A 12618-nucleotide genomic window follows, 5' to 3' on the forward strand; every position below is an offset into this window, starting at 1 on the left:
GTTGGATCAGTGATGAAAATCCCATTCCTTTTCGCTCTTTTTGATAGCAATTGTGTCACTTAATCCTCTCTTTCCAGTTTTTCAGTCTTTCAGGCAACTTTTCTTTATTCCCCTTTGAACTTCTCACCATTAGACCTTTTTTTTATTGTTTTCACGGTTAAGTCCTTTGATTGTTTTGGTGGAAGTTGTAGAAAGCTTATCTATTTGTCAAACTGTTTTAGATGGTGCAGTCTTGTTTCATATGTCTTATGTGATTTTCCATTTGTGTCACTGGTTAGCTGTGTGCACAGCAAAGTGTGTGTGATGCTCTTAATTTTTTTCACACTTGATTGTCACCTAATCACACCTATGAGATAGCTCCAGGAACTCACAAAGAAAAGTCATATTTGCTCATATACATTCTTTAGCTGTCATGTCTAATGCACCAAAATCAAAGCTCTCTATCCACAACTAGGCCTTACAGACCTTTCCATGGTTTCCATCAGCCACTTCACATGCCCTGGTTTAGCCCATTGACAGCATGACCCCTTTATACCCCATTGCTCCAGTTCACTCTGTCCAATGCACACACACACACTCACACTGCTTGTTCATACTCTGATTGCTCAAAATCTTTTTAACTCCATCCTTCCATCTCCAAATTTGTCTCTCCCTTCTCCTAGTTCCCTCCACTTGCGACACATCCTTTGTTGTTCTCTTCTCACTCATTCTCTTTATATGTCCATATCACTTCAGCACACCCTCTTCCACTCACTCAACCACACTCTTATTACTTATTCAATCAAACCCCCTCACACCACACACATTGTCCTCAAGCATTTAATTTCCAATACTTCTACCCTCCTGTGCACATCCTTCAAACATAGCCATTTTCTTCTCAGATAATGAGATCTCATTCCACACATTCTTGAGTGCTTCCAGAACCTTCACGCACTCGCCCACCCTATGACTCACTTCTGCGTCCATGGTTCCATTTCCCACCACGTCCACTTCCAGATATCTAAGATACTTCCCTTTCTGCAATTTTTCTCCATTTAGACTCACACCCTACTTGACTTATCCCTCTACCACACTAAACCTAATAACCTTGCTTTTATTTACATATGCTCTCAACTCCCTCCTTTCACACACTCTTCCAAACTTAGTCACCAACCTCTGCAATTTCTCACTCAAATCTGCCACCAGTGCTATGTCATCAGCAACAACAGCTGACTGACTTCATAGATCCCCTTATCCCCTACTGACTACATACTCACTCCTCTCTCTAACACTTTTGTTGCATTTACTTCTCTCACCACCCCATCCATAAACAAATTAAATAGCTGTGGTGACATCACACTCTCCTGCTGCTGACCAATATTCACTTCGAAATATTCACTGTCCTCTCTTCCTACTTAATGAAAACTTCTCACTGCTTTTGGCAGCTTTCTCGTTACACCATATATTCTTAAACCCTTCCTCAAGGCATTTCCTTTAACTCCATTATATGCTGTCTGCAAATCCATAAATGCCACATGCAAAACCTGTTTCTCTAAGTATTTCTCACACCTTCATTGAAGTAAACACCTAATCCACACATCCTCTACCACTTCTTAAACCACATTATGCCTCCCCAGTCTGATGGTCAGTACATTCCCTCACCCTCTCAATCACTACTCTTCCATACAACATATAAGGCACATTTAACAGACTTATTCTTAGTAGTTTGAACACACACCTTTATCCCCCTTGCCTTTATACAGTGGCACGATACATGCATTCTGCCAATCTTTAGGCACCTCATCATGATCCAAACATACGTTAAAAATCCTAACTAATCATTCAGCAACACAGTCACCCACTTTCTTCAGAAATTCAACTGCAATACTATCCACTCCAGCTGCCTTGCCACATTTCATTGTAAAGAAAGCTTTCACCACCTCTTCTGTCTTCACCAAACCACTCTCCTTGATGCTTTCACTTCATGTACCTCCCTGAGCCAAACACCCTACATCAGCCACCCTGTCATTAAACGCATTCATGTTGTTTGAAAATACATTAAATCTCTGTTATCCATAATTCGAGACAACATGATGTTCAAAACAATTAAGTCTTTCAGTTTTGGTTGGTAACCCCAGTTATTCAAAAAAAAAAAAAAGGATACGTAAGAATATTTCAGACATGATGTGCATTGCACTGTAGTCATTAGTGTACTCACCACCCAGTGTTTTGTGTCACTGGTGATTGTTTACTGTCTTCCATGTTTTTTCTGGCATGATGTTCTGTGCAAGTCTAGTACATTTGTGTAGTGTTCACCTTGGATTACTATTATGGACAGTAGCCCCTTCAAGCATCTTCACAATTGCCTAACAGGCCTTTGAAGCCATCTGTGTTTTGTATGAAACACAAGAGGAACATTTTAAGCCTTGAAAAGAAGACGGAGTTGTGTAAGAGGCTGGCTAAGGGTACGTCCAAGATGGCACTTATGAAGGACTTAAACGTCACCATGACGAATAATTACAACATAACCAAGCAGTAGAAGATTGAGGCATTTAGTAGAGCTAATTTGTTTATATGTATATATATTGATATATCCTAAGCGTAAAATATTTACAAATAGGTAAATATTTACAAATAGTTTTTATCGAGGATGTAAGGCATGTGTACGTGTAGGAAGAGAGGAAAGTGATTGGTTCTCAGTGAATGTAGGTTTGTGGCAGGGGTGTGTGATGTCTCCATGGTTGTTTAATTTGTTTATGGATGGGGTTGTTAGGGAGGTAAATGCAAGAGTTTTGGAAAGAGGGGCAAGTATGAAGTCTGTTGGGGATGAGAGAGCTTGGGAAGTGAGTCAGTTGTTGTTCGCTGATGATACAGCGCTGGTGGCTGATTCATGTGAGAAACTGCAGAAGCTGGTGACTGAGTTTGGAAAAGTGTGTGGAAGAAGAAAGTTAAGAGTAAATGTGAATAAGAGCAAGGTTATTAGGTACAGTAGGTTTGAGGGTCAAGTCAATTGGGAGGTGAGTTTGAATGGAGAAAAACTGGAGGAAGTGAAGTGTTTTAGATATCTGGGAGTGGATCTGGCAGCGGATGGAACCATGGAAGCGGAAGTGGATCATAGGGTGGGGGAGGGGGCGAAAATCCTGGGGGCCTTGAAGAATGTGTGGAAGTCGAGAACATTATCTGGGAAAGCAAAAATGGGTATGTTTGAAGGAATAGTGGTTCCAACAATGTTGTATGGTTGCGAGGCGTGGGCTATGGATAGAGTTGTGCGCAGGAGGATGGATGTGCTGGAAATGAGATGTTTGAGGACAATGTGTGGTGTGAGGTGGTTTGATCGAGTGAGTAACGTAAGGGTAAGAGAGATGTGTGGAAATAAAAAGAGCGTGGTTGAGAGAGCAGAAGAGGGTGTTTTGAAGTGGTTTGGGCACATGGAGAGGATGAGTGAGGAAAGATTGACCAAGAGGATATATGTGTCGGAGGTGGAGGGAACAAGGAGAAGAGGGAGACCAAATTGGAGGTGGAAAGATGGAGTGAAAAAGATTTTGTGTGATCGGGGCCTGAACATGCAGGAGGGTGAAAGGAGGGCAAGGAATAGAGTGAATTGGAGCGATGTGGTATACCGGGGTTGACGTGCTGTCAGTGGATTGAATCAGGGCATGTGAGGCGTCTGGGGTAAACCATGGAAAGCTGTGTAGGTATGTATATTTGCGTGTGTGGACGTATGTATATACATGTGTATGGGGGGGGGGTTGGGCCATTTCTTTCGTCTGTTTCCTTGCGCTACCTCGCAAATGCGGGAGACAGCGACAAAGTATAAAAAAAAAAAAAAAGGGTGAAATATTGTATAATACCCAGTCCTTGTTTTATGTGGATCACTATAAGCAAATTTTGCTATTATGCAAGAAACCTAATTCTGCCAGCTCCTTTTTTATGGAATCGAAATTTGTTACTCTGCAGGTGTGTACAGTAGAAAATGTGCCAAAACTTTGGTGAGGGCTGGTGGATGGAGTAAGCATGAGTCCTGAGTGGACTGCATCACTTTCCTGCCAGAGGGTCAGTCTCGCAGTTAGCATCATTTTGTGCAGTGTGTGCTACTTGTGCAATTAGGGTATACCTGTTAATGTGGTTTTCCTTCAACCCACTGTGTTTGTGTTTGTTAATATGACATGTAAACCAGCAGTTAAGTGGAAGAGAATTTCTCTGACCTTGAAATTAAGGTAGAAATCTTATGAAATGCTGATGCTAGTGAGGGTGCATCAGCTAGGTAGGAAGTGCACCAAAATTTCAGTGAGAGCTAATGGGTAGAGTAAGCGTGGGTCCTGGATGAAGCACCCCACATTCCTGCCAGCTGGGCTGCTTCACAATTAGCTCCATTGTGTGTAAATCTATGCTGCTTGTGCGATTTGAAGCTCCATTGTGTGCAAATCTATGCTGCTTATGCGATTTGAGTATACCTGCTAATGTGATTTTCATGCAGCCTGCTGTGTTTGTGTTTGTTAATATGGCATCCAAACCTCCAGCAACATATACCCAAGAACCAGTGGTGAAATGGAAGAGAAACTCTCTGACCTTCAGAAAGAAGCTAGAAATCATACAACACACTGATGATGGTGAGGAGCATCAGCATTGGGCATGCTGACAACCTGGGTAAATCTACAGTCTGCAGCATAAAGGAGAATGCAGAGAAAATTCAAAGTCCTATGGGTACTCTACTCCATTGTCTGCCAAGGTAGCCACAAGGGTTAGAAATCCACTTTTGGGGAAAATGTTCTCATTATATGTAGATCATTAGATGAAGAAGAAAAGCAACTTTTAGTAATCTTCAACTCTGATGAAAAGCTCTGAATATTTTTGAGTGTTTATATAAAGAAGACAATTTAACTGAGCTAGTGTTGACCCTGAAGCTGCTGCAAACATTCCATTTTTCTTTGTATGTTTATTGGTTCACCACATGCAATTTCTCTTTGCTTGAGGTTTTCTCAGAACACCCCTGTACAGAGTGAGGGATGTGTTTATTACAATTTTTTCTGAATTTTTTAGTATATTTAAAAAAAGAAATGTAAGTAACCAGAAATATTGATATCTGAAACAGCTGATTCCCCAACCATTTCGGATAACAGAGATTTAACTGTGTTCATTCCACCTTCTCACTTCATCACTACCTGTTGCCATTTCCATATTGGCTTCCTTTAATGGTGTTCACCTTTGTTCTCTTATTTTTCACATGCTATTAACTTAACTAACTCTTAATATGTGAGTCTTTTCCATTATAGTGCACTGGGAACGTAACTTTTACTTGAAAAATGAGAATAGGCAATGGTTTTTAGTGAACAATAAGTTATAAACCCACTGGTATTGATTACAGTACGATATACTATATGAATTATTCGCATAATATTGATTTTGAAAAAATATAGCTTCTTTGCTGTTAAGTTTCATTTTAGTCATGTATCAGCTCAATCATATATTTCTGTTATGTTACATATGACATTTCTAGCTCTTTGATATGTTTTAACTTCCTCTTTATATCCTGTATTCAGCTGGACCTATGCATTGCAACTAATACCTTTCCCTGTGTAATGAGATCATCTTTGTGGATTTTTCATGTAGCTCTTAGGCTCCTCCATCTTGAGTTCCCCATCCTCTACAACCTCCATTGAGCATTTCCCTCTCTACTTCCATACTCTTCTTTAGGCACACACAACCCTGCATCTGAAAAGGACTAGTGAGATTCCTGCTGTTATTGTGTATGTATTACAGTAGATGAATGAACCTTTATGAAAATTTAAATTTTCACTGCTTTGGTTACACAATCCTTACAGCTGTACTGGTATTCCTTGTCTATGAATTGATGAAATTTTGAGTGTCTACAATATTGTTCTTTATGTCTTTATAGCATTGCACTTCGAAACCATTTCTATTATATCAAACAAGGTCTTTCAAAAATGGCTAGTTTTTAATCACATAGTAATGTTACATGTAAAGGAGGTCTCGAATGTGTCTATGACCTTGTCTTCTCACCCAGCATCTACAACAGTATGCTATGACTGCTCCTTTTACTATGTTGACTTAACACTAAGAATCAATTCATAAATAAGGAAGTGATGAGATCTTTTTATTCTATTGAAGCTGAAGTAATTTTAGGATCCAAACATAAGTTTTCCCTGAGAAGGCTGTTTATGTTAAAATGATAGGTATTATGGTGGAAGTTCAGTTGTAGTGGTAGGGGTTTGTCCACTGGTGTACCCATGGAGGATGGAGCATGTTACCTTAATGTGGATATACTGGAATATTTAATACCCCATCCAGCTCATTGTTTACCTTAGCATTTACCAGAATTTATTTCTGAAATGTTAAGTGTAAGAAAGAGTCCTTAGTTTCCTTGACCCAGTAAATGAGATGAGTCCTAATTCACAATTATGAGTTAGTAATAGTTGGTCATAATATCATTCAGTAAATTTGTTTGCTCATGATAGTTTATAGCTTTCAGTAGATAAACTCCTTATGAGTCAGTTTGAGCATCCTTAGTATTGCTAATTAAGATTTAAAGATTTGGCATTTATCTTTATGATATTGTGAGTTTGGCTTTGTATTATTCCGCATCATATTGTTGGTGGTGGTTTGTATGGTGCCTCATGTTGGAGTATAGTAAAAGCAATGAAAACAGTTTTCCTATTTATCCATAGAGCTTTCAGCTATAATTATATTAGTGTTTTCATTGACTTGTTATTAAATCTCATAAAACCAGTATGTATTAGGACCACTGCGAGAGATGGGCATTCTCTGTTACTCAGGCATCATCTCTTAATGGGATTTACAGTAGTACTAAAAGAGGCAAAAAAAAAAAAGTGAAATTATGTGTAGTAATCAGAATTCATTTTCAGCTCTTAAAAAAAAGAATTTTTTTTGTTAATGCAGAAAATATGAACATGAAATGATTTATTAACAGGTAGATGGTGATGTAATGACCACTTGGTATGAAGTTAATGATGCAGATTTTCTGTTTAGATACCTTTTATTTTTTGCTTTTGGTAACTAGAAAGAAAATTTATTGCATTTCTCTGAACATTCATAGATAAGGTGACATTGTATGGATTCAAGAAAAGAGATTATCTGGGAAAAGAGTTATGATGTTCTCATCTTTTACCAAATGTCAGACAAACTTTGTGGAGACGTTGACACCACAATATACTCCTGGGGCACCATCTAGTGCCATGCAGACTTTGGAGGACAGGGTGGCAGTGCTTCAGGCTCAGCAAGAGATGGAGAACCTCCGAGGGGATATACGTGATCTGAACGAGAAGTTGGAGACTTTGAGAGGTAAACTGTGTTTTGCTATTTCTTATTTAATAGTTTTGATGCTGTAGATGCTCTTATGATAATTTCTCAGGCAAATATCAAAAATTTTTGTTAAAAACATTTGGTATCTGTCATAGAGATTAGATAAAGCTAATTTCATTTTGCATTATCTCAGTGAAGTTGTTATCAGATTTCGTCTATTTTTGTTACTGTCTTGTGCTAGTTTTATTAGTGTAAATGAATATATGATTTGTGATAACAGGTATATTTGTGGGAGAAGAGTATTATTGAAATTTTTAGGAATTGGACATTCAAATACAGTTCCCTTGATTTATGCAATATTTATTTTCTTGAAAATGTAAGTCACAATTTAAATAATGTAAATTGTGGAGATAAGGGGTTTTTATTAGTAATACAGCACCAAATATTATACATTCCTGGCAGGAAAAATTGGTGTGATCGGGCATGTGCCAACATTTTTCACCTGTTTGTATCATACCCCCAAAACAGGACTCTGAAATGACAAAAAAATACTAGGGCAGCTCATGGATGTTGGTGGAGAGAGGGGAACCTCTTGATTGCAACAGGTGGTGGTCAGTTTGCCTTGAGCTATTGTAGTGGGTTGATGATTTTTTTCTGTTGTCCCCATGACATGTGCTTTTTACCTTATCCACATGTGCTTTGTGGTGGATTTGTGCTGCATTGCCTGGCCCTAAGTACTTTTCTAAAGAATATGTTGCTGCTATTGTACCCTTGTACAAGGCAGGAAAGTGTGATAAAGAAATAGCATAAACTACAGGTCTGGCATTACGAATTGTGCAAAGATGGATGAAGCTCTTTGTTGATGGTGGTGGCTTTAACATATCTACCCAGAAGACATGACCTGGACGACCTCATATCACTTCCCATCACACTCTGAAGATTATCCAATGTCAAGTAGACAAGAATCCATGTATTGCAGCACAACAGTTAAAGGAAAACAGGCCTAGGATACTTGGTCATGTGTCTGTATGTACTTTTCATAGCCTGTTTCATGATGACTTGAAATTCAAGAGGTGTATGCTTCTTAAGAAATTGCTTCTGGCAGACCACCAGTGCAAGAATAGGCTTGCATTTGCTGAGAAATATTTGCAGTGGGACAATGGAAAGTGGAAGGAAGTGTTGTGGCCTGGTTAGCGTACATTTGATGTTATTGGCAGCTATAGAGGCAAAGTGTACCAGAGGCCAGGTAGTGACTCATACAATCCTGAGTACATTCAAGCAACTGTAAAATTTCTGAACTCACTTATGGTTTGGGGGGCTTTTGGCTATAATGATGTTGGAAGTCTGTTTTTACCTCGAAATGTGACAATGAATCTGAATCGATACCTGGAGCTGATATGTGATGAATTGTCTGACTGTTTTGAGAAGACTGGTTGTGAAATTTTATGCAAGATGGTGCACCATGCCTCACTTCAAAATTGATACGTGACTGGTTTGCATTTTGTGGCGTGATATACGTTCAGGACTGGCAAGGGAACTCACCTGACTTTAACGCTATTGGGAACTTGTAGTCTATTATAAAGTCAGTTGTGTAGGTGGGATACATCCTGCATTCATAAGCTCCAGGCTGTCATCCAGGATATTTGGGATAACCTTGACCCTACATACCTTCAGCACCTTGTTGCATCTGTTCCCAGATGCCTTCAGGATTGTATTAAGGCCAAGAGACATCTTGCAAAGTACTAAGGGGGTGAGTACCTGTTTTATTTTGTTTATCGATATTTTTATATGATGAGTCACACTGTAAGTATGGCATACCAGCTTTTCTACTGGGACTGTAATAGTGAAAAACTACTGTACACATGTACCAGGAAATATGAAATACTATAATATACATGCTGTACATTGAATTCTATTAATGAAAACAAAAGATAAAAAAAATTTGAATCCTAATGTAGTCATTTCTTCATGGGACATGTATTCTCTTGAAGGCATTCTCCTTGAAGAGAATCCAGTCTTGTCCACTTTAAAGATCTGCTTAGGAGAATAACCACTGCCCTTGATAATTATCTCGAGGGTCATGGGAAAATTTTCACAGCAATGACATTAGTGGAATCAGCCTCACCAGTCATCCTGATGTTGTGGTAATTGTAATGTTTTCCAAAATTAGCAAACCAACTGGACCTTGCTTGAATGTCATTTCTGCCCCTGCTTCAGCTGCCAAGTCATCATATATAATCTGGACCTTTGCCTGTATCACAAACATACTGATGGGAACATTTTCATTAGTGTGGTGTATGATCCATGTGCTTAACATACTTTCCATTATCTCCATAATCAAACTTGAGGAATGCAAAGTCTTAGATGCATTGATTGATATTCCACTCTTGACACTTTTATAGATCATCTGAGCACTATGATGAATTTTCTGTAAAGTAGATTCACAGCTTCCAAGATTACACTTAGTATCAGCTGTTGATTTACCCCTCTCATATTTGAATACATCCATCTTAACCTCAGTGGTGATGGCCTCACACTTGTTAGTACCTCTACTACCGAGAGAACTTAACAGATCCGTTGGTGCATGGTGTTAGGGGCAAAACATTGGTCCATGGTGTTAGGGAAAAACATGTTCATTATACAGTATACTGCAGCACAGAATGCTGTAGCACTCCATGGGTATAGACTGTATCCACACCACATGTACGTGCACTTCTCTCACGGTGTTTGAAGTGCTCCTCCATCATGCTACCAGTCCAGTGGTGATCACATTATTTCAAATTTAAGCCTGTTTTGATTAAGAATATTTGAATGGCTCATGTGCATTGTTGTAAAAATGGTGTAAATAATACATGTGTAAATCAAGAGACACCTGTATAGCATAAGCCGTGCATAGGAATTAAGTTATGTAAAGACTAAATAAGCAGCAAGAAAGAAAAAGGATGAGGAATGCTTTTGAATAAGATACATGAAATACTGTATGACTCATCATATTTTTTGATACCTAAAATCTCTAGAGATGATATTTTCAAGTTAAACAGCTTTTGATCAGATATAACTTAATTTTTTTTATTATACTTAATCGCCGTCTCCCACGTTAGCGAGGTAGCACAAGGAAACAGACAAAAGAATGGCCCAACCCACAAACATATGTATGTATATACATAAACACTACAATGGTTTTTATCCATCACAGGCCCATCCTGAAGGAAAAGTTTTTAGGGTTGCTTCTTTTGACAGTCCTTTACAGATGAGACTTATAAACTTTAAATGCATGATTTAAGGTCTTATTTTCCTCTGTATCCTTTAGAAATTTATTTACTGAGAAATGGTCAGTCTTCAAAGTATCACTAGTTTGGGGAGGTGTCATAAGGGACATTCAACTGGGAGAACATTTTAATATATCAGTGTGCTTTTGGCTATGTACCCAGTCTAAGTTACAAGGTCTTGCCCGTGAGTTTATATGGTAGTACTGTGATGTAGAGCTGAGTTTGCAAAGTATATAGTTAACGGGAACAGATACAGGATCTGAGTATGCAAATGGATAGACCTGCAGCTTCAGTGTCATTTTGTGCAGGTTCGACTAATGTCATAGTCCTAGTTTTTGTTGTGGTAGGTAATGCCCCACTCACTGCTGAGAATGATGTATGCATATTTTTCTGTCCGGCACTCATCAATCAACTAGCAAATTCCAGATGCATGAATTTAATGAAGATGTGCTGTGTTATTTGATCTTTGACTTAAGAGAGGATATTACAATGTCAAAATGTCAAACACAACCACACATTGTTGCTATATTTATGCTTTTCTTTCTTTCATACTATTCGCCATTTCCCGCATTAGCGAGGTAGCGTTAAGAACAGAGGACTGGGCCTTTGAGGGATTATCCTCACTTGGCCCCCTTCTCTGTTCCTTCTTTTGGAAAATTAAAAAAAAAAAAAATGAGAGGGGAGGATTTCCAGCCACCCGCTCCCTTCCCTTTTAGTCGCCTTCTACGACACGCAGGGAATACGTGGGAAGTATTCTTTCTCCCCTATCCCCAGGGATAGGGGAGAATTACTCGACTAATTGGTGTAATGTTAGGCTTGGACCACAGATTCTTATTCAGCACGCTTGATAGCATCTATGCAGAAATTTCCAATAAAATCCATGATTTTAAAAAAATCTAGAAAATTGCATTTTGCTCAGATTTTCAAGGTCATTGATTACTTAACTACCATAAGGATTAATATATAAACAGAAATTTTCATTCAAATCCGAAGAACTTGAAAATCTGAGCACTGCACTTTGCTGAAATTTTCAAGTTTCTCAGACTTTAACTGCCATATTACCAACACTTGCATTCAAATTATCCATTACTATTACCCGATCTCTTGCATAAAAACTACCTTATTGTACAGAATATATTTTTGGGGGGTGGCATATTTTTTTTCTCTTAGATATAATGGGATTACATTATTGCTATGCTTTGTTGCTTTTGGTAATATGTGGAGAACCTTTACCTGTTGTTACAATGGGAGGTATGTAACTTATAGAAGGGTGATGATCAAGTACTCTGTTCTGTCGATCAATTTACCAAAATTATGAACTATGTCAATACTCAGAGAGAATCTAATATCTGTTTTGGCTTTCTTTCCAAATAGCCACTGGGCATTATTATTACATTGGTATTACTGATATTTAGGGTCTTAATTCAACATTTTATTTTTTCTTCGCATAGACATTATGAACACCCGTATTTATGCATCAAGGGTATTTTCTCTTGGTCATTAATGTAGGCATTGTTGATCTTGATGAGTTCTGGCACAAAGAATTTTAAGGTGTATTTAGAGAGAAACTTGCTGTGTTTACTTACATATGTTGGCATTTCCATTTTAAAAAGAATTCACTCATGAATTTTGGCATTATTTGACATGATAAATAGTCTCCCATAGCAGTTTTCTGAGGACCCTAAATGTGGGTACATATCTGAATTTACTGGACTTATTGATTTATAAGTAGATTATAGATTATACTTAAAGGGCAAGTGAAACAATCTTGATTCAACATTAATTTAACTTTTTGATATGTATATGTTAGAATTGCTACACCATATGATTTGTTATCCTGCTGTATGGCAGGAATTAGCATTTGTGACAAAAAGTTTTTCAAAATATTTAGTATCATTAGCTACAGATAGTGCTGAGTGATTACTTTAGTTGCACAATCTATTTACAGTGAAGAGAGCTCAAGACAAGGAAAAGCTGAAGGAAGGAGAGAAGATGAAGCTGCAGCTTGAACAGCTGGTGGAGTTCAAGTCTCGTATCATGGAGTCCCAGGTTAGAGCATTGAGACACAACCACACGTGATGGTGATTTT

At 38.2% G+C, this 12618-nt stretch overlaps 1 protein-coding gene across 10 annotated transcripts in view; it reads left to right on the forward strand.

Moving 5' to 3' along the window:
• Positions 1-12618, forward strand: part of DCTN1-p150 (dynactin subunit 1) — a 128044-nt gene that overhangs the window by 81006 nt on the left and 34420 nt on the right. For all 10 annotated transcript variants that reach the window (XM_071680833.1, XM_071680826.1, XM_071680827.1 and 7 more), the window contains 2 exons: positions 7137-7299; positions 12478-12578. In XM_071680833.1, coding sequence (XP_071536934.1) covers positions 7137-7299; positions 12478-12578 — 264 coding nt within the window. The remainder of the gene's footprint in view (positions 1-7136; positions 7300-12477; positions 12579-12618) is intronic.

Source organism: Panulirus ornatus, chromosome 32, assembly GCF_036320965.1.
Source record: "Panulirus ornatus isolate Po-2019 chromosome 32, ASM3632096v1, whole genome shotgun sequence".
Lineage (NCBI taxonomy): Eukaryota > Metazoa > Arthropoda > Malacostraca > Decapoda > Palinuridae > Panulirus > Panulirus ornatus.